Genomic DNA, 26,705 nt, shown 5'->3' on the forward strand with positions numbered 1-26,705 from the left:
CTGAATTTATTAATCTATTTAGAGTAGGTCTTATCAAAATAAGAGCTGAATTTATTAATCTATTTAGAGTAGGTCTTATCAAAATAAGAGCTGAATTTATTAATCTATTTAGAGTAGGTCTTATCAAAATACCTTGCACAAATCAGGGATTCTAGTATTTGCTGAACTGAATTATTCACTTGATGCAAGGATACTTTATGCATAGCCACTTCAAATTCTGAATACTCTTTCTAACAGCAAAGATGTGAATGATCATGCACATTCCATTGCCTCAAAGAAACATCAGGCCAAGAGCTCAATATTTAACGGACTTTTGCTCCCTACTTATAAGAGGGATGTGTCAGGGAGTATAATCTTGAGCTTACTGTCATTCAGTATTTATCAAACAAGTGGTTTACCTTCTCTTATCTACTTCAAATTAAAGAAGAATGAAGCTCTGAAAAATGATTTGAATTAAAGTAAAATTTTATTCTTTGCGCTAAAGATTTTTTCACTGTGCTGTATTACCTTGACAGTCAGTGTACCCACCCATAAGAGAAAATCCGCGTTGCTTTCCACCTACTCATCAGGGCCGCAAAAAGTCCCATGACCAAAGCAGAGCAGTCGAAGAGCATGTGAAATCCATCTGAGATCAGACCCAGACTATTGGTCAACACGCCATAGAATAATTCCACAAAGGTAAAAAGCTAAAATATGTTTAAAAAAAAATAGGGAAGGAATGTGTTGGGAAATACTGTTTCAAGAGATTTATCAGAATTTAATCACAAGGATTTTAACCCTTACTTGAAGATATGATATAACTGCCTCTTTAGTTATTTAACTGGCACTTACATCAGAAACCTCACTGCATATAAACTGTAAGAAACTAAGCTAAGTCAGATATATCCATCTTAGACATTACTTAAAAGGAGATAGTTTTATTTATGTGTCTATAGAACTCAATATGCCTATCAAGCCATGCTGTGGCAGGCGTCTCACATAAAATAGAGGAAGATAGGCACAGATGTTAGCTTAGAGCTAATCTTCCTCAGCAAAAAAGAGGAGGATGGGCAACAGATGTTAGCTCAGGGCTAATCTTCCTCACCAAAAAAAAAAAAAAAAACCAACCCAATAAACTAAGCTATAAAATGTTAGCAATCTGGTCTGTATTGAGATCCTATAAAGAATAGATAAAAATCTTTAGAAGCTACTATATTTACTGATTTGAAATAGCACACTATACCAATCCTTCTGAAATGCCTCAAAAATTGTTTGCTTAATCTGAATATGATCCTGTAATCTTTCTACTACTTAGAGAAAATGTAATTTTTAGCTCATCTCTAATTCCCAGAAATTTGGGAATTACTAAAATTATACCAGAACTGTCAAAATTTAAAGATTAAGCTTTTAAGATATGTCATTAATACTTAAAAATCTTACCAGATTCAAGCATAAGAAGTAAAAGATCTGCCTAGAGTCATTCTCCTCAAGAATTTGTTTCAGTGATTCCTTAATAAACCTGGGGATCGATTGGGAGCTATGCTGAAAAGCATCACCCATAAAGTTATAAAGAGGTGTTCCTTCAGGAGAATATCCAATTAGGGTACCTTTCTGTCCTCTCTTAGAAGGAGATGATAAGATGTTGGCAGCTACGAGAGGGAAAAAAAAAAAGAATATTACAGAAGTTTTAAAAGTTTAAGCTACCAAAAACCAGCACAGTATCCATCAGCACTAAAGGCAAGCATTGAACAAATCCCCAAATTAAGTAAATGATTTGAACATCAGAATCTATAGGAAGAAATTTGCTAAGGGGAAAAATGCTCACACAAAATGAAGAATATAGCGCTCACTACCACTCCTCCAGACAAGACGTGTTCAGTGCTCTCCTGATGTGTTGCTTTATTCATAGCCCGAAGCTGGTCTGTTATTGGATGCGTCCAAAAATTCCCAAAAAGTAGAGCACTAATAAAAATGGGAAAAGATCCATAGCGGGCACATTTGGAAACTTCCATTTTGATTGAACAAATGGAATCGACATAGAAATCCAGGATCATGACAAAAAAGATAACCGTTGTGAAAGGCATAATGAGAGAAAACCAAGACTCAACTTTACTCTAGAAATTAAAAAAAGAAAAACTGTCAATACTATACATGTATAAAGTTCACATCTTATGTTTTAGTTAATTCCTTTATGTATAAACAAATATTCTCATGATTCCATATGATTTGTAAAACGCCAAAATATAAGAGCTATAAGATATTGGCACATTTTCCCAGTATTTCCCAAAGTATTAAAAAACAAAAGCATTACCATTTAATAATTTTATAAATACTAGGTGAGTCACAATCATTGTGCCTAACACATGGTAGGTATTAAATTGTTTCTTTAACTGATTCCTTTGGGCCACAGGAATGAGAGGGATATATAAATGTAATAGTATTTGATTTTTATTCTCTATAAACAATAAAATGAACTCCAAAAATTTTTCAAAAACTACAAAGAAAAAGCAATGATAATTTAACCCACTTGCAACCTCAAATTGAAATGAAATACAATGTACTAAACTATAATTTATAAGTAATAGCAATTCATTTCACTTATTACCAATAAATTTCTGTTCTTACCTCAGTTGTCACAGAAAGCACAATGACCCATGGGCATAAGAGAAGTACAGAAACAACATGGGATAAAGCTTGAAGACGTTTGGCTCCACCAACATCTACAGCGAGTTTTCTGGAAGCTGTATGAAAACCAACTTTACAACACAAAGCCAGTACTAGCAACAATACTCCACCCTATGAGTAAAATCAGATAAGTCTCATTAGAAACATACAGTCCAATACTGAATCCCCAAATACACATTTGAAGAAATGGAACTAGCATGTTTTTCCACATCCCAAATTACTCAACTAATTAAACGGCAAACAGTATTGTGAATTACTGATAACTTATTTTAAATGCACTTTTAAAGTTATAGTTGCTGTAACTTTTCAGAATCTCTTGATCATGTTAGGAACAAAGACAAGAACATACCTTGTGATCGGCCACACCTAAGAAGGCAATGGCTGTGTAAAGCATGTGAGTTAGGGCGCTGTCATGATGTCCTTCAGCTAAGGGACTCAGAGTAAGGGAAAAAATTCCAAACATTAACTCTTTGAATCCTGAAGTCCTCCTGAAAGTTTAGCTACATTACTTTGGGTTGATTATAGACTAGTCTGGGAGCCCCAAACCTGACTACCCTCCAACAATATGTTTCCCTTAAAAACCAAATAATTTAAAATTTAATTCCGGGACATGATTCATAAAGTGGAATGGCTTGTATTCCTTTTGTTGTCTCAAAACAATGACAATAGTGCTTAAGACACAGTTGTTAAATTTCAGTACTTAACCTCCAAAAGACATCTGCGTAGATACTGTAAGTAACACAAAGGGACAAGAGCAAGGGGTGTTCTTGGGCCACTCTATCCAATGCCCTTTTAGAATGACATGTAAAATCAGTCCTAAATCTGTTTCCAAGTCGCTGATTCCATAAGCCTCAGCAAAGCAAGCAGCAAGCAAAGAGGGTGGGGTGGGGAATAGTTGTATCACAAGCAACCTGGAGTTTTGCAAAGTCATGCCACTCTCTTTCATTGCAACAAAGTAAATTATTATTAGTTAAGTAATAGTTTTTAAGGCAGTGAGTCCAGAAGAATCGAAACTGGTGTTCTGAGTTCTGCTAAATGGAGTGGGCAAAGGTGTATGGATAGGAAAGAACACCGCATGTCTGCAGAGGAAAGGAGTAGATATATTTGACTGGAAAGTTGGGTGTATACAGAAGAGTGGGGGCTGAGGTGGAAATAATAATTTAAAAGCAAGAGAGTGAATCTCAGGTTAAGGAATCTGAACTTTTTCTTACAGGCAAAAAAATGCCAGAGGTTTTTCATTTAATCTCAAAGAAGTTTATATTTAATATTTGCCACTGCCTTCTAAATTGAGCATTTAAATTGCTAAATTACGAGGGAGTAAATAGATTGATTTTGTTGAGTGGCAAATCATCTACTGTTTTTTTTTTTAGCACCAGGACATTCTAAAATATTCTTTCATTGTTGCTAAATTTCTGAATATTTCAGGTGCTGTAGAAGATACTGAATTGCTATAAAATATTTAATTCAGAATTTATTCATTATTTGAATACTGATTTAGAATACCTACATTAATCTGAAAGTTTCATTCATGATTGATCAGTTTAATTAGGTCACCCCTTCTTTTCCTATTCTGCCAGTCTTTTGTTTTTCTGCAAGACTAAATAACTCCGATCTATTGCAAAAGGATACGGTGTTCAGCCATTTTAGCCATGAGATCATCATTGTCGAAAAGCAACAGGCAGATCACAGCAATAATGAAAAAAGCAGCCCCCCTTGTCTGAAAATGAAGAAAATAATACTAAGGATGGCTTTTTCAAGGGTTGATTTTTAAAACCATGACTATACAAATGCTGCAGAAAAAAAATTTTTCAAATAAACATCTAAAGAGAAATAACATCTGACATTGAAGTCTTTATACTATACAACATAAATTTACAGTATTAATGTAAGATATAAAAGTAAAGAGCTCCAACAGGATATTTTAAGGGCATTTAAGACACATCATAATGACAACTTCAACTGTCTCCTTGCTAATATGGCTAGGCATGTTACTATGCACAAACTGTTAACATTTACAGAATTAATCTTCCTAAATGTTACTTTGCTTCTGGTTGAAAAGCCCAAGTAGCTAAAGAATAATTAGTAGGGATTTATTTTTCTCGACAACATGCAAGTGATGGAGAAGACAGTTAATTTACAATAATATCAATATTCTAGTTACCACTCTTCTAGGAAAAAAGAACTAAGAGCACATTAAGAAAATTAGCAAAGTCATTTCTAATATTGAGTAAAGATGTGAAGCATTTAAAAGCTGATAAATTTTTAAGTCTATGTTCTCATTCCAGGAAAAGGATTTTGACAAAAGAAAATTATAGAAAGGACATACTAGCCTAGTTTATGCAAATACTTCAGAATTTTTGGTATAAAAGCAATCTAAATAGCATTTTACAATCTATATTTACAAATTTACAGGTATAACACCAGATACTTTCATTAAATAAAAATTTAAAACAAAAAGTGAGGATTTCATTTATTAGCTGATTACTACCACATGTGATACATTCTCTATTAGTGTGGTGGATATTCTGACAAAAGTCAGTATACATAAACCACACAATTTTAAATTTCATTATTTTCATTGAATTAGGATATGGCAACATCAACAACACTCAAATACAGGAATATAATTTAATCTTTTGTTAACAAAGAGGGCAACCGAGAATTCTGTAGTGCTTCAGAGTCATAACTAAGAAAAAACAAATCATTGAGTCCTGGATAGATGTCCAGATTCATTACTAATACTAATGAGACGATATGTAAGATCTATACTCTCATTTTTATTATTAGTGCAGCAAAATTTTTGTTTTTTTAATGTTTTAAAGTCATTTGTATTTCTTTTGTGAGTTGTCTTTCCCTGTCCTTCGCTCATTTCTGTTGAACATGCTAAGCATTTTTCTTAACTGATTTGAGTAATTTATATTTTAAATGTAAAACTTTTATTTGTGGCAATATTTTGTTGTTGTTTGCAAAATGATTTCTGTTATATAAAAGTTCGTAATCATTATGAAGTTAAACGTACTGAATTTTCCCTTTGTGATTTTTTTCTACTTCTTCATGCTCAGAAAGTTCTTCTCTGCCCATAGATTAATTATCCATCTATATTCTACTGTTTTTACAAATTATCTTTTTTTATAACCACATAACTCTTCAATCCACTTGACATTTATTACGGAGTACTCTCCGGGAGGGGAAGGATGAAGTAGTGGTATGTGCTTTAATATTAACGATCCAACGTGAAATCTATGGGCTAGGTATTCTCTCTCCTCTCCCTGGCACGTTACTTTGTTCACTTTATTTTTTTCATCTGTCTCCATTCTTAGCCTGAAAGCCCCTTTCACAGCAGGGACTATTATACCTTATTTGTCTTTATTTCTCCTTTCCCCCGTAACTAGGACAATGCATCACGCACAGGAAGCATTTAGTCTGATAAAAGAGAAATACTGTAGTTGTAAGAATTTGGAATTGCAGATTGGTGACTCATTTACCAAAAGGAGATAATACTTAAGGTAAATAGGGTTGCCTAGTTGGCAAAATGTTGGATAAATGTTCATTAGACTTTAAATAGAACAAATTCTTGGGTATTTTCAAAAACTGATGTATAGCGGTTAAGAATGAGGCAGGGGAGGCGTTCAGGTACAGCATGAAGAAGATCTTTGTGGTAATCAACCAGTTCTATATCTTGATTGTAGTGGTCGTTACATGAATCTACACACAAAGTGTACACAAAACTGGTGAAATCTGAATAAGGTCTATGGATTGTACCATTGTCAATTTCCTGGTTTTGACAGTATATACTTGAGTTGGGTAGGAAGTTACCACTGAAACTGAGTGAAGGGCACATAGACCTCTCTGTACTATTTTTGAACTTCCTAGGAATATATAATGATTTCAAAATAAAAAGTAAAAAACAAAAAGTTTGTAAGAAAAATTTAAAATTAGCAGAAAAAGCCCCTGTATTCTTTTAAATGCTAATAGAAATAGATACAAATAGTACAGCAAGTAAATAACTTGCTTTGGATAATATTTTACATGTATACTTTCAATTTTCAAGTAACTAATAATGGAAAATTCTACCTTTGCTGGTCCTCCTCCAGAACTAGTGAACAAAACACTGAGCAGTGAGATGACAACAATATCACTGTGTTCAAATAGCAGCAAAGTCCTACAAAAATAAATCATTATTATTCATGAAATATATCTGATCTTTATCAAGAAGCATGAATTCAACTAGAGTAAGAGAAAAGAAAATAAATATTTCACCTTGATTTCATAAAACATTATGAGAAAAATAAATAGGTACAACTGTTTTGAAAACTATTTTGGCATTATCTACCTTGGAAAGGCTGAAGCTACAAATACTCAACAATAGTACTTGTAGGATTATATCACACAGATTTCTTGTATATATGTACCAGAAAACACTTATAAGATTGCTTCATACCAGCCTTGTCTGCAGTAGGCCAAACTGGAAACAAGCTAAATGCCCACTTATAAGAGAGCAGATAATATAGAGTATATCTATTCAATGGACTATTGTAGAGCAGTAAAAATGAATAAAATCCTATGAATATACTAAGAAATACTGAATTTTACACTTTAAAAGTACTATCGACTGCATGTTTGTGTCCCCTCCAAATTCGTATGTTGAACCCAATCCCCACCGTGGTGGTATCTGGAGGTGGGGCCTTTGGGAGGTGTTTAGCTCATGAGGTTGGAGCCCTCATGAATGGGATTAGTGTTCTTATAAAAGAGACCCCACAGAGATCCCGCACCCCCTTCCACCATGTGAGAGCATGGCAAGAAGGCACCAGCTATGAACCAGGAAGAGGGCCCTCACCAGAATGTGAACATGCTGACACCTTGATCTTGGAATTCCCAGCCTCCAGAACTGTGAGAAACAAACGTCTGTTGTTTATAAGCCACCCAGTCTATAGTATTTTTGTTATAGTAGCCCAAATGGACTAAGACTAATAGAATAAATTTTATAGTATGTCAATTATATTTCAAAAAACTGCCATAAAAATGAATTATATACATATATATACACTATGCATCAAAATAGGCAAATCTCAAACATAACATTGAATGGAAAAAGTATGCTGCAGGAAAATACATGCAAAGTCATTCTATTTATATAAAGTAAAAAACTTGCAAAGTTAAACATTTAAAAATAAAGAATTATGTACATATGTGGTTAAAACTATAATAAAACCAAGAGAATAAAAAACAAAACTTAAGACGCTGGTTACATCCAATGGTAGAGGAAGAGGGGCACACAGGGCTTCAAAGGTATTGGTTTTATTTTGGGGGCTGGGTGTTAGATATGTGAATGTTCATTTTATTATTATTTAAACATATTGATTTATATTTACTCTTTTATATGTATGACAACTTTTTAAAAAAACATTAGGACCAGCAAAGGGGACTTATAGGATCTAAATAGTAACACATTCTCAGCTGCTCATTAAAAAAATTTTCATTTTTCCTCTTTACCCAAAAATCTGTAATGATGGAACAAAGCAATGATAACTTTAGTTCTATTAATATTTGGGAGATTATAATTTAAGAAAATAAATATATCAGCAGAGCAATACTAACCTAAAGTAAGACAGGCTATGAAACACCAAAGGAGTCTTTCTAATCAACAAATTGCCTGATGGTTTTAGTAAAAGAATGAGAGAGGTAGTGTTGGCAGAGGAGCTGGTGGCAGTGTGGGGTTGTAAGGGCAGGAAGTAGATAACTAAATTAGGAGCGAAGTAAGAATTTAAGGATTTTTCCCCTTCCTTCCCTATCTTAACATATAGGAACAGTGATGTAATAACACAGGGACCAAAACATAATTTCATGAATAAGAAATTTAAAATATTAGGGATGATAAGCAATACCACCACTCAATCATATTCAAGCATAAATTGAAAAAGCTCTCTCCAAGGTGAGAAATTCCAGCCAGCTTTCCCACCACCCCAGGATGCTGCTACTGTCATGGACAGAGTACAGGGTAAACAAACCAAAGGGACCCAAACCCAGAAACTATTCTGTTGGCTGGGAGAGGGGAAAGGACTTTTCACAAAGCATTTCCCACCTATCACTTTCTACACTGTGATTCTACACAAGATTATTTAGAACATCCTTCATCTTAGTCCTTACCTCTTGTCCTCATATTCCTCCTTCATTAATGGCAAGGTACTTTTTCTTATACTTTTACCCAATAAATAAAACCCATTAAAGAAATACTAAAAGACTGCTTATGCATAGTTGCACATGTTACATTTCCTGTTAAATTAAGTGCCCTTAAGCATGTTCCCCATGAACTGGCCCATGTACACAAAAAGATGACTCCATAGAGATCTAGGGGAATATGAAATGAGAGTTAACTCATCTTCGTTTTTATTTATTTTTATTTATTTATTTATTTTTTGGTGAGGAAGACTGGCCCTGAGCCAACATCCCTTGCCAATCTTCCTCTTTTTGCTGAGGAAGATTAGCCCTGAGCTAACATCCACTGCCAATCTTCCTCTTTTTGTACGTGAGCTGCTGCCATAGCACGGCCACTGATACACGGGTGGTGTAGATCCTCGCCTGAGAACGAAACCTGGGCTACTGAAGCGGAGCACGCCGAACTTAACTAGACCACCAGGGCTGGCCCCAGTTAACTCATCTTTCATCTGATGATTGATACACTATTCCCAAGACATTTGTTTACAACCAACTCTTTGAAGCATTTTCTGTGGGTTCTCGAGTGCTTTCAAAGTTGTGCCGAAAAAAAAAGTACTTTTAAAAGATTTTGCTCTCCTCCTTACTGGTTGATTTTATGTATCACTTCAGAACTTTTAGTTTCTAAAATCAGTTGGTAAAAGGGATCACCAATGAATGATAAAAAAGCCCCTTATGCTAAAAATTTTCTGAAACTCTCTGAACTCTAACTAATAAAATATGTATGACAGATCATGAACAAAATATTAATGGTATTCACCAAAGAATCAGTCCACAACCTAAATAGGTACTCATTATAGATTCAAAATGAAGAGATATAAACAAACATTCAAAATATGCGTTTTATTTACCTTAGTGGTCCACAAAGAGTGAGGCCAAAAAACCACAACAGTGAAATGATACATCCAGCAACTGCATGTTTAAATATTTTGACCCACTATAAATGGAAAAAAAAAATTAAAAATTTCAGTCATCTGTGTTTTGCTAAATATTTCAAATCTTAAATAAAACACATAGGGAAAGATAATAATGGTAACACTTAAAATATTTTAAAGGCTAATTACATATTTTGAAATTAAATAGAAAATGTTAAGATTCCTTGACTAATTCTAGATTTGCAAGACAGTATTGTTTTCCACTTCTGTTATTAGATCTTGAAATCTTTTTCTACAGAGTACAGTTTTCTCTTTTTTTTATTAGTTTCTTTTTTTTTTTTTGTGAGGAAGATCAGCCCTGAGTTAACATCTATTGCTAATCATCCTCCTTTTTTCCCCAAAGCCCCAGTGGATAGTTGTATGTCATAGTCGCACATCCTTCTTGTTGCTGTATGTGGGATGCCGCCTTAGCATGGCCGGACAAGCGGTGCGTCGGTGCTCACCCGGGATCCGAAGCCGGGTCGCCAGTAGCGGAGCGTGCGCACTTAACCGCTAAGCCACGGGGCTGGCCCCCATTAGTTTCTTACTAGTTTGCTAGGAATACTTTAATATTTTAATCTTTAAATTCTTTTCCATCAGGAATATAAAATGCTTCAATTATTTTACAAGAGAGAAAAAATTTAAGATGGGGTTTAAAATATTAATCCTATTTTATTTTACTTTTTTTTGTGAGGAAGATCAGCCCTGAGCTAACATCCACGCCAGTCCTCCTCGTTGTGCTGAGGAAGACTGGCCCGGGGGTAACATCCGTGCCCATCTTCCTCCACTTTATATGGTACACCACCACAGCATGGCCTGACAAGTGGTGCATTGGTGCGTGCCTGGGATCCGAACCTGGGCTGCCAGCAGTGGAACGCGCGTACTTAACCGCTATGCCATGGGGCCGGCCCCTATTAATCCTATTTTAAAAAACATTCTTGATCTCTAAAACAGAGGTACTTAAATTTGTCATTTTGATAAAAAATCATGGCAGAGGCTTCTAAGTTGGAGTATAAGGCAAACAGGTAGCAGGGTATAACTACTGTCCAAAAAGGTGATAATGTGAGATGATTATGCAGAATATAGGATGTTTCTGTTATGCATCCTGAACCTCAGGTGCCTAAAGGGAACAATGATGATGATAAGGGTGACATCTATACATATTGTATACTTACTATATGCCAGGCACTATTTTAAGAACTTTACACGTATTAATTCATTTATTCCTCACAGCTCCACTAAGAAGGTATTATTTCCATTGTACAAGTGAGAAAATTAAGTAGAGAAATTAAGTAACTTGCCCAAAGTAAGAGTTAGTAAGTAGGACAGACAGAATATGAATTTGTCTGACTCCAGAGGCCTCATTCTTAACCCCTATGCTTTATCTGCCTCCCAATAACATTTGTACCAGGCTCTTGGGCACGTCTCTGTGTCCGATTTGTAAACCTTTCAGAATACGGATTCTGTATTTAAAAAAATAATTATGAGCGTGCTTTAAAAATTTTCCCTTTTCTGAATTTTTAAACATTCCATTATCTTAGCACTTTACAGTTTACTCTTGAAGGCTCAATTCTGAAAAGACAAGTCAAGAGCAAGTTGACATTGGAAAAATTCTGCCGTGCACTTAAATCATTCATTAAGTAACCCTGATCAAGGAAAGAGCATTGTCTCCTGGCCCACTGAATGAGAAGCTGCTAGGAAAAAAGGATTCTGTAAAAAAACTTACCTGGTGTTTGGTAATACTTTTCCCAGAAGAAAATGGCTTTTGAAACAAAACCATAAAAAATGCAGTCCTGTGAATATTAAATTATTAATATATTAATATTAATCAATCTTATATTGAAGGTGTGGTTTAAGAAAAGACACTTATTTTAAACAAATATATTAGAACTTGAAAAGTATGTTATCCTCTAAAGAAATTATACTGGAGAACTATATTTATTTTAATAAGGCTTCCATTGCAACATTTTGGGAACTTGCCTTTTGTAATTGCCTTCAGAACCAGTTCAAAAGCCACAAAAGAAAAGGAGTCTCAATATTTTTTCATACTTTGAAATACCAAAGAAAATAATTCCTATCTTCTCCAAAATTTAGTAATAACAAATCTTGAAATAATATAAATGAAGAAAATAATTATATGTCCCCAACCCTTCACATTCCCAAAACAGTTATGTAAAAAGGTATAAAATTCGTGCTTAAAATTTCCTATTCAAGAATCACTTTTCATAATTACTAATATTATATTCCCAGGAGTTTCTAACAGATTTTTATTAACACCGAGGGTGGTCATTATCAATCTCAAGGTCCAGAGAATCTTTATTTAGAGAGAATTTCTTACTATATGCAGAATAATGTAAAATTTATACTCGATGCGGACCCTGTACTGTGTGAAAGGACATGTAGAGAACACACCCAGCACGGTTTAACTTAGAAAATAAGAAACATCTGTGCCAAGACAAGTCTCAGATAACATTCTACGCCTGGGGGAATGTTGGACTACACCAGTGTGGTATGGCCGGGGACTCCTTAGGGCCCCTGAGACCCTTTCAGGGAGTCTGTGAGGTCAAAACCATGTCTATAAAAACACTAAGACATTATTTTCCTTTTCACTCTTATTCTCTCAGGGGCGTACAGTGGAGCTTTTCAGAGGCTGGTTGATGTGAGATACTGCAACAGACTGAATGCGGAAGCAGACAGGAGATTCCAGCTTTCTATTAAGCCAGACATTAGAAGAAATTTGCAAGAACCTCATTAACACAAACTCAAGTAAAAGTCTACGTTTTGGAAAGCTATTATAGTACAACAATCCTTTTTTAAAAATAATTCAGTTTCTTTGTACCTCTAACCTTAGGTATTCTATTTTGTAAAAAAAATTATAAAATACTTGTCAGGAGGAATAAATTGCACAAAATATTCTATATAAAATTTCCTAAAGATACTCAGTTAAAACAGGATTTTCAAAGAAATAAAAAGATTAAGAAAAAAAGAATCTCACACACTCACCCAAGTTTTAATATAAAAATGAATTGAACAATGTGAACTACTTTTAGGAGATCATATGATTCAAAAAGTCCCACAGCCTTCAAAAATTTACTGAAACATAGTAACACAACATATTTCATTAATCTGAAAAATAAAAACAAAAACAAGTTTCAGTATCACTGAAATCACAGGGAACTCTGTAATCTGTTTTTTTCTTATTATACAAGTAACAGGCATCATTATAAAAACCATAAATATACATAAAAAAATGAAACAAACAAAAAAACCCAAACAACTCACTATCCATACGATAACTACTATTAACATTTTGGTATATACTTGCAGATTCTTTTCAATGTATATTGAACATATATGTATAGATAAAGTCTATTAAAAAAAAGGCCAAACTAAAAATAAAAATGTTCTTGGTTAATTGAGTTGCCTAGGCTATTTTGTAATCTGCTTTTTAAACTTAACAATTACTTCACACAAATAAAGAGAAAAATAATAGAAACCAAACTCTGTCTGTGATGAAACCAGAAGGCCACGCTCTAGGAAGGAATGGAGGAAGGGTAAATGTCTTAGATTTGCCCCTCCTCTGCTTTGCTACATGACTGCAGTGAGAGTAATGGTTAAAAAGTTAAGTGACCCGACCTACAGATCCTGCAAAGGCTCAAGAATCTGAAGCAGCTCAGAAAGGGCCTGGGGAGCTGAAAAGAGGAAGATCATTAGGAAGTCTTTCAAGTAGGTCCCCAGATTCCCACCTAGCACAGCCAGGCAACCATCCCTCCTGTCAAGACAGGACTCGTGAGGCTGAGCCTCTGGAGGAGTCTAGACATAGGCAAAGGGGAAAGGAGGGCTGAGGTGTTGGACTAAAATCAGGAGATTAAAAGGGAGTTTCCCTCCTTAACTCCACCCCACTTCCCTTTCCTCATTTAACTCCAACATCCTAACCGCCAGGCTTCAGTCTCCCAGGTGAACCCTTCTCTGGAGAAGGCCCACACAGGTCTAACTAGCTTTTTAGGTCTCATTCAAATCTGAATGGCTAACATGGATAATCAATCCTTTAAAATAAGCCTATGCGAGACCAAACAAGCAAAAACAACAAAGAAATTTAAAAGATACAGAGATCACAGGGAATAGCAGAAAACAACAAAGAACTATAAACAATATTCTCCAAGAGATAGGAATATTGCATCCATGAAAAAATTAGGTTGCCATAAAAAGAAAAGAAAAAGGAGCTCCTGAAAGAGAAGTTAGAAAATAGAGAAGAAATTATCTCGGTTTTCTAGCTTAGTAGTCTGATCATACACCTCTAGTAGCAAAAAAATTCTGCACATGAAACCCCTTATTTTTTTGTACATTATAAACACATACTACTGCACTGATGTTACATACTTTATAAAACATACACAAATTAGAAATTTAAAAGAATGAGATAAAAAGTTGAGAAAGTCTAATTTTTTCCCCTACCTAATAGGTCACCTTGTGCAGGCCACTCAGGAGACCATTTTTTAAGCTCACATCAAACAGGTGTTAACACAGTAAGGGATGTCGAAGGCCAGCACACTGGCGGGAATAAGAAGTTTCTACCAACGGGAGAAAAAAATACAAAAAGCTAACAGAGAAGTTTAAAGGAAACCTGAGTTATTCAAATAATAGAGTTAAAACTAACACATAACAGGGGTATCAACGTACGCAGGATGGTATAAAAACTGATGAGTGTGAATCAAGTACCATGGCACTGAATCAACAAGAAAGAGCTATATTATATTAAACAGTAATTTGCTTAAGAAGACATAGAAATATACATGTTAACAAGATTTTGATGCAACTATTAAACTTCAGTACTTGAAAGAATGAATCTTAGCAATTCCAGCATCTTCACCATCCAAGATAGCTCATTTTCTGTTTTACGTATATATCTGTCCAGATAATACAAATTAAATAAAATCAGATTTAGAACAAAGTGGTTTTTCCTATCATGAACATAGCCTGGGAGGCCTTTCTTATAGGATAATCTGGGGATTTTAACAATGCGATAATCAATCATCAAGAAACAAATAAAGGGGCCAGCCCTGTGGCTTAGCGGTAAAGTGCGCGCACACTGCTACTGGCGGCCCGGGTTCAGAACCCAGGCACACACCGACGCACCGCTTGTCCAGCCATGCTGAGGCGGTGTCCCACATACAGCAACTAGAAGGATGTGCAGCTATGACATACAACTATCTACTGGGGCTTTGGGGAGAAAAAGAGAAAAAAAAAAAAGGAGGAGGATTGGCAATAGATGTTAGCTCAGGGCTGATCTTCCTCACAAAAAAAAACAAAAGAAAGAAACAAATAAAAATGTTATTGTGGAATAACATAACTCACATCCTAAAGCACAGAAGTCCCTACTTGACCCACCTGTAGAATAGTATAAATTTCATTACAATTTCTCATTAAAAGATCAAGCAGATTTTCTGGGGTGATGAAAATATCCTATAGCTTGATTGTGCTGAAAGTTATAAGGGCATGCAGTCATGAAAAATGCAAAGTGGTACCTTTAAAATCTATGCATTTTACTCTATGTAAATTACATCTCAATGAAAAAAGAACTATGAAAAAAATAATAAACTTAAAAGTATGGCTATAACAAGAAAAAAAATCAAGTGTATTTTGTTTCTGGGTTGTTTGTAGACTAGCTAAAAACACGAAGTACAACACGGAAAATCTACCAATTCCCTAGCAACTGTCTAGGTATGAAAGTAAATGTATATGTTCTGGAAAAAATTGAACACTACCATTTAAAAGCTGAAAAACACCTTAGAGATTCTCTAGCCCAACTGCTCTCATGTCATAAATTGGGAAGTTGAAGTCCAGACTTAGCTAGGGGCAAGTCCATGTCTCTTAAGTATGCCCTCTTTAACATGTCACACAGAAAATCAAATTCATCAAAAAGGTTTTGAGGATTCCTAGCTTCTAAACTGTTCCCAATTATACATTCACATTGGCCCACATGAGCAGTAAAATCATCTTTAAATATGGAAGACAGAATGCATATTAAAACTTAAGATTAATTTAGATTTTGGCCCATTTTAAGCTAAAAAAGTCATACTTAAATACACTAACTGTATTAATGCTAATTATTCTGTTCATGGCAGCAATTCAAAATTAGCCAGTAACACAAGCTAGAAATCCTTTGTTTATTCAGTTCCTAACACTGGGACTTTCATAATACGTGCTCAGCAAATGTTTATCAAATGAAAGAATGTTAACTCTATAATTACACTTGTGTGATAGTCATATCTAGTACAGTAACTTACAGAGTGCAGTAATGGACTACACAGGTGGCAGTCAAGCTTCTGGCAATTTAAACTATCAGCAACCCAACCAGGAATTCATAATGAAAGAAAAGAATGAACTCAAGTAGAGAGGGAAGCTCAGACCTCAAGCGCTTTCCTCCTTAAGCTCTTAACTAGGTGTAAAAATAAGGCAGCAAGGACACAAAGAATAATAATACTGTCAACAAGATGGGGAGGGAGGGAGAAAAAGGCCAGGAAAAATAGACATAAGTACATGAAAAATCACAGCAGTCGGGGAACTCTTGATGTCAGCAAAGCACTTCATACATCCCCGCCACGGGGCTATGTAGCCATTCTTCAAGTATTCCTTGCTCACTTACTATGTGCCATACGTGGTCAGTGAGACCTAAGAGAAGTCTGACAGGGTGGCTTCTGTCCTGATAAAAGGGCAAGATGCAGCTGGAACTACTTCCACCTTCTTTCTGCCTTCAAGGGAGGACTTTTATCTAAAATTTATCTAAAAACTATTATCGAAATGTTTACATTATTTTAAAAATGTTATCCATTTTATAACCAGCCCGAACATGAAAGTCAATACACTTAGGATGGCAGAGAGCAAAGACAAAGAATTTGGGTCCTAGACGGTATCACTGAGGGGCAGAACAAACACCAGCAATCTCTGGTTTCTTTTATGTGAGAAGAATACATCCCTATTTGTGTAAAGCTCTCTTAGTTCAGTTACTTACAACTAAACACATTTCTAGATGCTATCCAAGCCACTAAATGTGTAATAGAGACCCTGCTCTCAAGGAGTTTGAGGTCTAAGAAAGACAGGCAAGTAAACAAATATTTATGTGACCCAGATAAGTAACAGAATTCTAAAAGAAGAGATGTAGAAGCAACTAATTGTAACTAGGGAAGTGAAGGTCATCTTCAGAGCTTGAGCTATGTGTGTATTACAGTTTAAGTAGGAATTACAAAGCAAGGAAAGGGAAACGGTATTTCAAAGTACAGAGAGCAGCATAAGCAGAACACTAGTACTAGGAAGAAATGACTGTATTTAAGCTCAGTTAACCAGATGATGCTCATAATGACCAGAAGTCATCAAGGAAAAAAAGCAAATTATATTTAATATACTTGTTTTAAGAAGATAGGGCAACATGTAAAAGTATTTCTAAATAATTTTTGTTTAAAGCATTAACAAAACTTTAAAAATTTTACACTTTAATGGCAAGATTTAATCACACGGGACATTAAATAAAATACTTCTTGATAATATATTACTATTAAGATCTTTCTGACACTAATTTTCTTTATTCTCTTTTCAATGTTTAAAAAACAGATTACAAAAGTAATTCCTGAGTAGCTGATTGTTACAAAAGTTTTAAACAAAATCATTCCCAATCTCCTCCTCATAGGTGACCAATTGGGTACCTCCTTCCAAACCTTTTCCTCTGCATCTCCATGTATGGACACACATATATTTTAGATACTTTCACATATTCACAATTGTACACATATTTTAACAATGCTATGTGACTTTTCATGTAATATATATTGAAGATCTTTTGCTATCATTATTAAATTAGGAAAATTATTTTGACATTTAGTTAAAAGTTTACACTTTGATTTTTAAAGTCTCAATTAATGAAGTCTTTCTGTTGGGCTAAAGATGGAACACTAGCTAAGGCCAGGTAACCCTATACTAAAAAGTACACATTCCTAGTTCACGTTGTGGAGGGAAACAATGACCAGCTTCATTTACTAAAGGGGACACATGGGGCACAACAAGGGGGAGGCTCTTAAACAGGGGCAGTGGCCTGTAAACGACTCACTGACCCTCTGAGCAACTCAGGGGGATCCAATGCACCTCCCTAACTTATAAATCATTATTTACCATTAACTAGTCTCATCAAAGGTATCACTGGTCTTTTCTGTTAAGGGTTAGAAAAATCTCTGGTTCTCTAAACCTGGAAATACTGAAATTTCGGTTTGGATTCAAACCTGCTTCTTGGGTTTTGGCCGCTGCAGCAGCTCACAGTTCTCCAGCTAAAAAACAAAACCAGAGTGTGTAATTCTAGCTCGATTCATTCAATAAATATTCAAGTGTCTACTATGTAGAAGGCATCAGGCTTGGGGTATGGGATAACTGACTCCCAGTTCAGTTATTAGGTGTGTGACTTTGGGAAAATTACTTTTCTACATCTCAGTTTCCTGATCTATGAAACAAGAATACCACTACCCAGTCTGTAGCACTGCTGTAAGGATTACATGAGAGCTGTACTCAAAGCATTTGGAACATAGGAGGTACTCAAAAAATGCTGACCGTCACCCTCTGCCTTTTCCTGCAAAGAGGAATTATAGAAACCAAAACAGAAACATTTAAAACATTCATATTTGTGAATTCAGGCATAAAAATATCCACAATTAAAGGATTTGTCAATTGGTTTTTGTTGCAGATTATAACCAGTATTTGATTTTTAGTCTATACAAAGCAAAATTCTTGCCATCTATTCAAAATTCAACCAGTCCTGAGTTGAATTTGATTCTGCAATGAACTACAATAGAAGGGCAGCTCTGCTAAGCAAATAATGCAAATAAGATGACAAAGGACTGTTCACCACATCTATCTAAGACAATAAGCTCTTGAGTAAAGAACAATTTTAAACTATTTAAAAATAATTTCAAGTTTACAGAAAAGTTGCAAGAATAGTATACCCTTTACCTAGATTCCCTAATTGTTAACGTATTGTTCCATTTGCCTTATTATCTCTCTCTCTCAATACACAGACTTTTTAAATGAATTATTTAAGAGTAAGTTACATATACCATGCTCCCTCACCCCTAAATACTTGTATTTCCTAAGATCATGGACATTCTCTTATAAAATCAGTAGAGTTATCAACTTCAGAAAATTTAACATTGATATGATACTTTAATGTAATTTATCGTCCACAGTCCAATTTTGTCAATTGACCTAGTTACTGTCCTTTATAGCATTTTTCCCTTTACTACTGAATCCAGACAAGAATCGCCTATTGCATTTAGTTGTCATGTCTCAGTAAATAATATCTGATATGCTGTTATTTATAAAGTAAGTTAGAAAGATAAGATTAGAAAATTAAACTTCTACTATAAAAATGCAGTTGATTTAAGTTCTGTTCTAGCATTTTATATGTTTTTTCCTTTTCACAAAAAATAGTTATGTTAGTAATGCTATTTCTATAGTTCCAAAGAATTTATCAAAACAATCTTTAAGTCTCAAACGAAGTATTCAAGAAAAAGTTAATCTCATTTAAAAGGGAAGGCAATGAATAGCAATTCCAACCAAATTGTTGGGCCATATTTTATGCACTTTGACACTCCCTCAGAACTTGGGACGGGTCAAGAAAGCCACACTCGGAAGTGGTCACTGTACTCACGTCTTGGTAAGGGTTAGTGGGAGCATTGGAGGCGGAAGAGGGTAAAGGGGAAATTTCGCCTTTTACTCTATGAATTTCTATACTGTGTGAATTTTTTGACAATGAGCACATATTTCTTATTTAATAATAAAATAAATCAAAAAAGTTAAAGAAAACTAGATGACGGACTGGATTCTTGATGTGCAGGGTTAACCTGAACACTGAAGTTCATCTGTTTGTATTTTGGTTTCTTCGCCTGAACAGATGATGGGGACACCTGCCCCTAACTTAGGCAGGGAGACGTCAGAGAGGTTAAGTAGTCAACAAACTACTAATTAAGGGAGAAACAGCCAACAGAAATGCTTCTCGTAGATCAGAAAAACCTCTCACGTGAACTGGCTGGCAGTTCTAAGGTTACCGTCTGCCTTGAAAGCCAGAAACTCCAGCAGTTGAACCTTCCTGGATTTTACAGCATTCACTGCGGCGGCAACGCAGGAGCCCAGAGAGGCCAGCGCAGCCGGGGGCCGAGGGCGAGAGCACGGAGGCTCGGGGCGCGCGCGGACCCAGGGCGGCGTTCTGGGCTGTCAGCCGGCTGAGCCCCGCGCGCCCGGGTGGAGCCGGCAGCAGCCCAGCTGGCCGCTGCCGTCCGAGTCCGCGAGGGAGCAGGCCGGCGCGGGGAGAGCGGCTCCGGAGGCGGGAGCCGGATCGGTCCCTTACCGAGCGCTGGGCACGTCCACCGGCCCGAGGCCGCCGCCGCCGCCGCCGCCGCCGCCGGGGCCGGCCAGCACGTCCCCACCGTACTTTTCCTCCATCCCGGGGCTCAGGAGCCGCCGCCGCTGCCCCCGCCGCGGGGTCTCCTCATGTCTCGCCGCTGCCGCGGAACAGCGGGCGCAGGCGCGTCACTCCCCCATGGCAGCGGCCCCGTCGGGCCCCCGCAGGCCCGGCCTCCGCCGCCGTCCCCGGCTCCCGCTAACGAGCACAGGCGCGTTGGGACTAGGCCGCGAGCAGTACCGGCGGCACCTCACTTCGCGGAAGCGCACCGAGCGGACGTTGCCAGGCCACGTCATCCGGCCCAGCAACCCTCACTCCCGGGGGAGTGCCCAGCCCTGCGCCTGCGCACAACAGAACACGCGCCGTCCCTTGCCCTCCCTTAGGCTCCTCCTACCGCGGGGTGACGGATCGAACCGTCCCCTATCAGCCCCTGCCATTGACACGGTCAGAGCGCGTAGTATCTGTCCCTGCAGCGCCACCTATGGGCCGTCAGGGATACAGCGGGTTCTTGTAGCGCAGAGGGAGGGGGCATAGAAAATGCACGACGTGTGATTAAATAGAAAAGGATGTCTGAAATTCTGGTTGCTGAACTGTGCTGCTTAATCATGGCACATCTGTAAAACCAGGCCCGGTAGGACTGGGCCTTATAAGGGTTATGTTTTGGTCGCTAAAATGTTAGGAACCTGGGCTTTTGTGTCTGTCTTGGTGTGAATGCCAACTCGACCACTCACTAATTTGTCACTGGGCCTTTCTGTACCTCAATCTTCTTATCTGTGAATTAGGAATAGTAATATCTATATCATTGGGTTGTTGGGAGGATTGTATGTGTTAATATGGTGAAAAGTGTCTAAAACAGTGAATGGTACAGAGTAATCAATAAATGTTAGCTATTATTATAACAAGGAAATTTGAGGACTGGGATTTGGAGATGAAAATAGGGTTTTGAGCAGTGTAAATTATGATTAGTTTACAGTACTCAATTTGAACATACATAAAGAGTCTTAGTAACACATAAAAGAATGAGCAATCAGTCTCTGCCTGCTGGAAATTCATAATCTATTGTGGAAAATATTTAGCAATTTGAGAGGAAGGCCTGGTTGGCAACATTACACGTTGAAGGCACATGTGCTAAGGTTTTCCAAATAAGGTGTGATATGAGTATAACCAGAAAAGACTCACTGATAGACAGAACCTGACCTGGAACTTGGATAGGGTTTTGGATATGTGAGAACGGCATGGTGGGAAGACACATCCCATGCGTAGAACACAGAGAAAGGCATGACCTTTAAAAACTAAACATATTTTCCTATTTGAGGCTATGAAAATTAATGAAGGGAAACCTCATTGAAAATGGAGTCTAGAGGCCAGAAGGGGGAGCCCTCATACACTACCATTGGATGTTAGTTACAGGAAGAATCCTCAATTGCAGATCCCAACAGGAAGAGAACTATGTTGCATCTCCTCCTCCTGTCCCCAAGAAATCGACTACCCCCTGAAGCCTCACCTTCCACTAACTGGACTTTTGTTCCAAACAATCCCTCCCAACTTCCTCCTTTTTCTCTGTAAGATAAAGTTCCTCTCCTTTGCTTGCAGGACTTGGCTATGACTTTTGCTATAGCTTGCTTGTCCCAGATTGCAGTTCCTTTGCTATTTCCGAACAAACCCATTTTGATGTTAAAATAACTGGCTGTTTATTTTTAGTCAACAAGGCAAATAAGAGAGCAAGGATACATTACTCCATCAGTCATATTGGGGTTTTAAATTCAGGATATTTCATAGCATTATGTTTGTTTATTGAATTTGTACAGAATATCCGTGTATCTTGCCTGCATCAGATGATAATCATTGGCCCAGAGTTGGGTGGATCAGGTAAGGCCCAGCAAAAAGTGATATTCTTGCTTCACTTTCTCCAAGTGCCTTTTTGATAGAAATTTTTTTGGTAGCAATTTCTTTGTAGAATTGCTATTTTCTAATCAGAATGGCAGTGGTGACAACTAACTATTGTGTTTCTCTAGAGCTAGTTTCATGCCTTTGGAGCTCAGAGAACTAGGTAAAATGACATGTATAAATAGAGATTAACTTTCATCGCAAGTGAAACTTGGAATTCAGTTGGTATTTCTGATTAGGTTAGAATTACGATACTTTTCTTTTAGGCCAATATAAATGCATTTCCTACAATTGTTTTTGTGGTGGAAGGGGAAGTGTCTCTGTTTTCTTTCTTCCTACTCATTTCTCAACCCATTCCAGCCTGGCTTCTGCATTCATCACTCCTCTGAAGCAGCTCTCTTATGGGTATTTTTCAGCAGTATAGTACCTCACCTCTCTATAGCTTTCTACAAAGGTGCTCTCTCCCTCCTTCTTGAAACATTCCCTTTCCTTGGACTCCAGAACCCCACATTTGGTTGTCTCAAAGGAAGCTCAAGTTCTTTATGTCCAAATCTCATAATCTTTTCCCTAACCTGATCCTTTTTTAATGTTTCCTATGTAAATCGATGACACAATTTATTCAGTTTAGCACACCAAAAGCTTAGGTGTCATCCTTAACACCTCCCCTTCCTGATGATCTACATCTAGTCCATCATCAAGTCATGTCATTTTTTTTACCTTCTCAATATTTCTTGAATCAATCCAAAATTTTCCATCTCCATCGCTACCATCTAGTCTAGACTACCATCAACTTTTGTTTAGACTGCTACAGTAACCTCCTTCCTAGTATTTCCAAGTTCACTCTTTCCTTTCTCCAATCTGTTTTTTCACATTCTGCCTCAATAATATTAATACTTTCCAAATGCAAATCTTATAAAGCACTGCCTGCCCCACTGCAGTCCACTCTCCAGCCTTCCAGTGGCTTTCCATTACTGTTAAGATAAACTCAAATCATTAACATGGCCAACAACATTCTGTATGGGCTTGCCCTAGCCTAACTTTTCAGCTTTATCTCACATCAAGCTGCCTCATGCTCTCTGAGTTACAGTCACCCCTTTTTTCCCTCAGTTGTGCTATTTATCTCCTAATACAAGACTTTGCTCAGACTAGTTTCTGTGTCTAGAATACTCCCCACACAATCTTTGCATGTGAAGATCCTACTCACTCTTTTTGTCACAGGTTGAGTTCTCCAGGAAGCAGACTCTGAAATGGAGTTTAGTGTGCAGGATTTTTATTAAGGACTGCTTTTGGGACCAACAAATATAAAAGAGAGGGAAAGGAAACATAACTGGGAAGAGGGAGAAGTCAAGAAGTGGTATAGTCCAACAAAAGCCTCAGTGGACCTCATGGAGACCTCTGGAGCTAAAATGGCCCTTGAGAAATATTTTGATTATTTTCCTAATAAAGTCCTTTATAAATCCAAGATCCAATCCAGAATCATGTGTTGCATTTAATTGTCGAGTCTTGTTTTCTTTTATCTTGGACAGTTCCTGGTCTCTCCTTTTTTCATGACCTTGACATTTTTGAAGTGAACAGGACAATTACTTTGCGGAATGTCCATGAGTGTGGGTTTGTCTGATATTTCTTCATGATTGGGTTTAGGAATACATTTTTGGCAGAAATATCACAAAAGTGATTCTATATTCCTCTCAGTGTGTCACATCAGAAAGCACATGATGTTGATCTGTCTCATTACTGGTGAAGTTAACTTTTATCATTTGGTAAGATGATGTGTGCCAGATTTTGCAATGTAATGTTAATGAATAAGTATTTTGTTTGGAGATACTTTGAGACCATGTAAAGATTCTGTTCCTGATCACACTTTCACTCGTTTGTATTAGTATCCATTTTTGCTCCTTACCCAAACAATTATTACTATAAAGTTTTCCAAACGGTAATCATTTTCTTCTGTCATCTCTTCTACATTTGTTAGTTGACCTTCTACTGTAAAGTATAACTTTCCTGTCCCCCCATTTATTTATCTATTTACATATATTAGTATGAGCTCATGGGTTCCTGTTTTATTCAATGGGTTATAATCAATTGCTATCATTGTTTTGATGTTCAAATTGTCCCACATTTATCCAGTGGGATTTGCTGGCTTCTGTGTCATTTTGACATATCCCTTTCATTCTTTCAGAATTTCCATACTTTCTGGTACAAGATATTCCAGATTCATTGTACACTTCCCTGCCTTAGGTCTGGAATTAGCCATTTCTCCAAGGAGCTCTGGATCCTTTTGAGGAGAATGGTGTTTAGAAACCAAGGGCTGCGTATTGGGTATGTGCGTTGCTGCTGGTGCACTTATTGCTTCTTTGACCTCCAAGTGGACAGAGTTAGGAATCACGTATGCACACATACACATATCTGGGGTGTGTGTGTGTGTGTGTGTGTGTGTGTGTGTGTGTACATAGATATATCTTTCCATTTATCATCTATCTATCAGAAACCAGGAATTCATACTTATACTTCCAATTACAATCTAACCTTAGATGTTTTATCCTAGCCTTTCCCCTTTCTATATTTGTACCTCTCTTCCCTGAGTGAGAAGCCTGGCTCCCGTTACCTTCCATGTATTGACTTATTTGCTTAGTCTTTTTGTAGGTACCCAATCTCCTGATCATGTGGGCCATCTTCTCTTCGGCCCTGCCAACTCATGCTGGCCTGTGTTAGCTGAGACTTTTCCTCTAGCTCAGCTATTTTTTTCTTAAATCTATATTTGACTCATTTGCACACAGTGATAAATATGGAGATGAAACATTTTCTCCTGATTTAGCTTTCAGGCAGCTGAAAGGAGCAAGAAAGTGAACTAAATTTTTGGAGAGGCTACTATGTACCAGAAATTCTATTTCATTTAATTTTTAGAAGACTCTTTCAAGGTTGGTATTATTTCCTGTTAGAGTTTAACCCAAAAAAGGTTAAGTAAATTGTCCAAAATTATATAACTAGTAAGGCAAGACTCCCCACTAGCCAGGCAAAGTGCACTTCAGTGTCAGCTGTTTCGCTACTTTCTTCCAGGTCGCATGAGTGACAACTGATTCTAATGATGTAACAGAACAAGATGGGAAGGGCCTGTTTCATAAGCCACCTCCAGGAATCTGGATCAGAGAATATGGTGGACACTGTCATGAGTGGCAACTTAGTGCCTGCTTCCTTCCTTCCAACAAATATTTATTGAGTGCTTACCATATGCTAGATCCAATTCTACTCTTGTTGGGTTTCCCAAAAGCAAACTCTGAGATGAGGATTTGTATGAAAGTGATTTATTAGTAAACATTCCCAGGAAAAACTGGTAGAAGAGTGGAAAAGTGGGACAGGAAAAAAAGACAAGCAAGGGTGTGCTGTGAGGCAAAGCCCCGCTGAAGAGTTCGGGTACTGTGAAGGTCATGCCTCAGAAGGTCCTGATCTGGGGCAAAGTATCTCAGTCCATCTGGGCTTCTATAACAAAAATATCATAAACTCAGTGGCTTATAAACAACAGACATTTATTTCTCACAGTTCAGGAGGCTGGGAAGACCAAGATCAAGGTGATGGCAGATTTGGTGTCTGGTGAGAGCCCACTTCTTAGTTCATAGATGACGTCTTTTCACTGTGTCCTTACATGGTGGATGGGTTGAGCTATCTCTCTGGGGTCTTTTTTACAAGGGCACTAATCCCAATCATGACCTAATAACTTCCTTAAGGCCCACCTCTTAATAGCATCACCTTAGGATTTTAACATGTGAATCTTGGAGTGACACAAACATTCAGACCATAATACAAGGCAATTGGGATATTTTGGGAGCAGTTCTCTGACAAAGAGACAAAGGTGCTGACTGGCTGTTAGGAGTGCTCCTGGCATGTGTAAAAATGGGGAAAGGATCCAAGGGGATATGGGCAAAGGACTTATTAACAGTGTCCACTACAAGGCTACATATATTTTGGTCATTTCCCACATTATGTGTTCTACCTTCCCAAGGTTGAAACCACAAAACTCACATTCCCAGACTTCCTTGCAGCTAGGGTTCTGGCATGTGACCTGGGTTTCACCAATCACACATATCCAAGTGTGATTTGACTTCAGCTGAGGAGGCAGCAATTGGGGGCACTGATTTTCTACTCTGACAGAGGCATTCAGTATTTTGGAAGTAGCAGTGGCAGAGTTTCTGGTATCCATTCCTGGGGTAATTGGTGTCAAGTGGCCTTGGCAGTGGTGTTTTTGGCAGAGTAGCCTCCATGGCGTGGTTGGGCTTTACTTCTGGCTGCCTAGTTTCAGAGTCTGGCTCTCTGGTCCGCCATGAGGTTCTATGAATTTTACCCAATATCCCTTAATAAATTTCTTTTTTTCTTTTTTTTCAAAGATTTTATTTATTTATTTTTCCCCCAAAACCCCAGTAGATAGTTGTCTGTCATAGCTGCACCTCCTTCTAGTTGCTGTATGTGGGACGCTGCCTCAGCATGGCCGGAGAAGCAGCGCGTCGGTGATCCCGGGATCCGAACCCCGGCTGCCAGCAGCGGAGCGCGCGCACTCAATAGCTAAGCCACGGGGCCGGCCCTAAATTTCTTTTTTT

General features: G+C 37.4%; 1 protein-coding gene across 1 annotated transcript in view; it reads right to left on the minus strand.

Moving 5' to 3' along the window:
• The window catches only part of SLC30A5 (solute carrier family 30 member 5), a 35,726-nt gene extending 15,224 nt beyond the window's left edge, over positions 1-20,502 (minus strand). The window contains exons 1-11 of the mRNA XM_058563931.1: positions 20,176-20,502; positions 12,795-12,917; positions 11,518-11,584; positions 9,729-9,814; positions 6,739-6,826; positions 4,294-4,381; positions 3,014-3,090; positions 2,605-2,775; positions 1,805-2,093; positions 1,420-1,628; positions 529-686 (exon numbers count right to left, since the gene is read on the minus strand). Coding sequence (XP_058419914.1) covers positions 529-686; positions 1,420-1,628; positions 1,805-2,093; positions 2,605-2,775; positions 3,014-3,090; positions 4,294-4,381; positions 6,739-6,826; positions 9,729-9,814; positions 11,518-11,584; positions 12,795-12,917; positions 20,176-20,270 — 1,451 coding nt within the window. The 5' untranslated portion in view covers positions 20,271-20,502. The remainder of the gene's footprint in view (positions 1-528; positions 687-1,419; positions 1,629-1,804; positions 2,094-2,604; positions 2,776-3,013; positions 3,091-4,293; positions 4,382-6,738; positions 6,827-9,728; positions 9,815-11,517; positions 11,585-12,794; positions 12,918-20,175) is intronic.
• Between the last annotated feature and the right edge of the window lie 6,203 nt (positions 20,503-26,705).

Source organism: Diceros bicornis, chromosome 20 (assembly GCF_020826845.1).
Source record: "Diceros bicornis minor isolate mBicDic1 chromosome 20, mDicBic1.mat.cur, whole genome shotgun sequence".
NCBI lineage: Eukaryota > Metazoa > Chordata > Mammalia > Perissodactyla > Rhinocerotidae > Diceros > Diceros bicornis.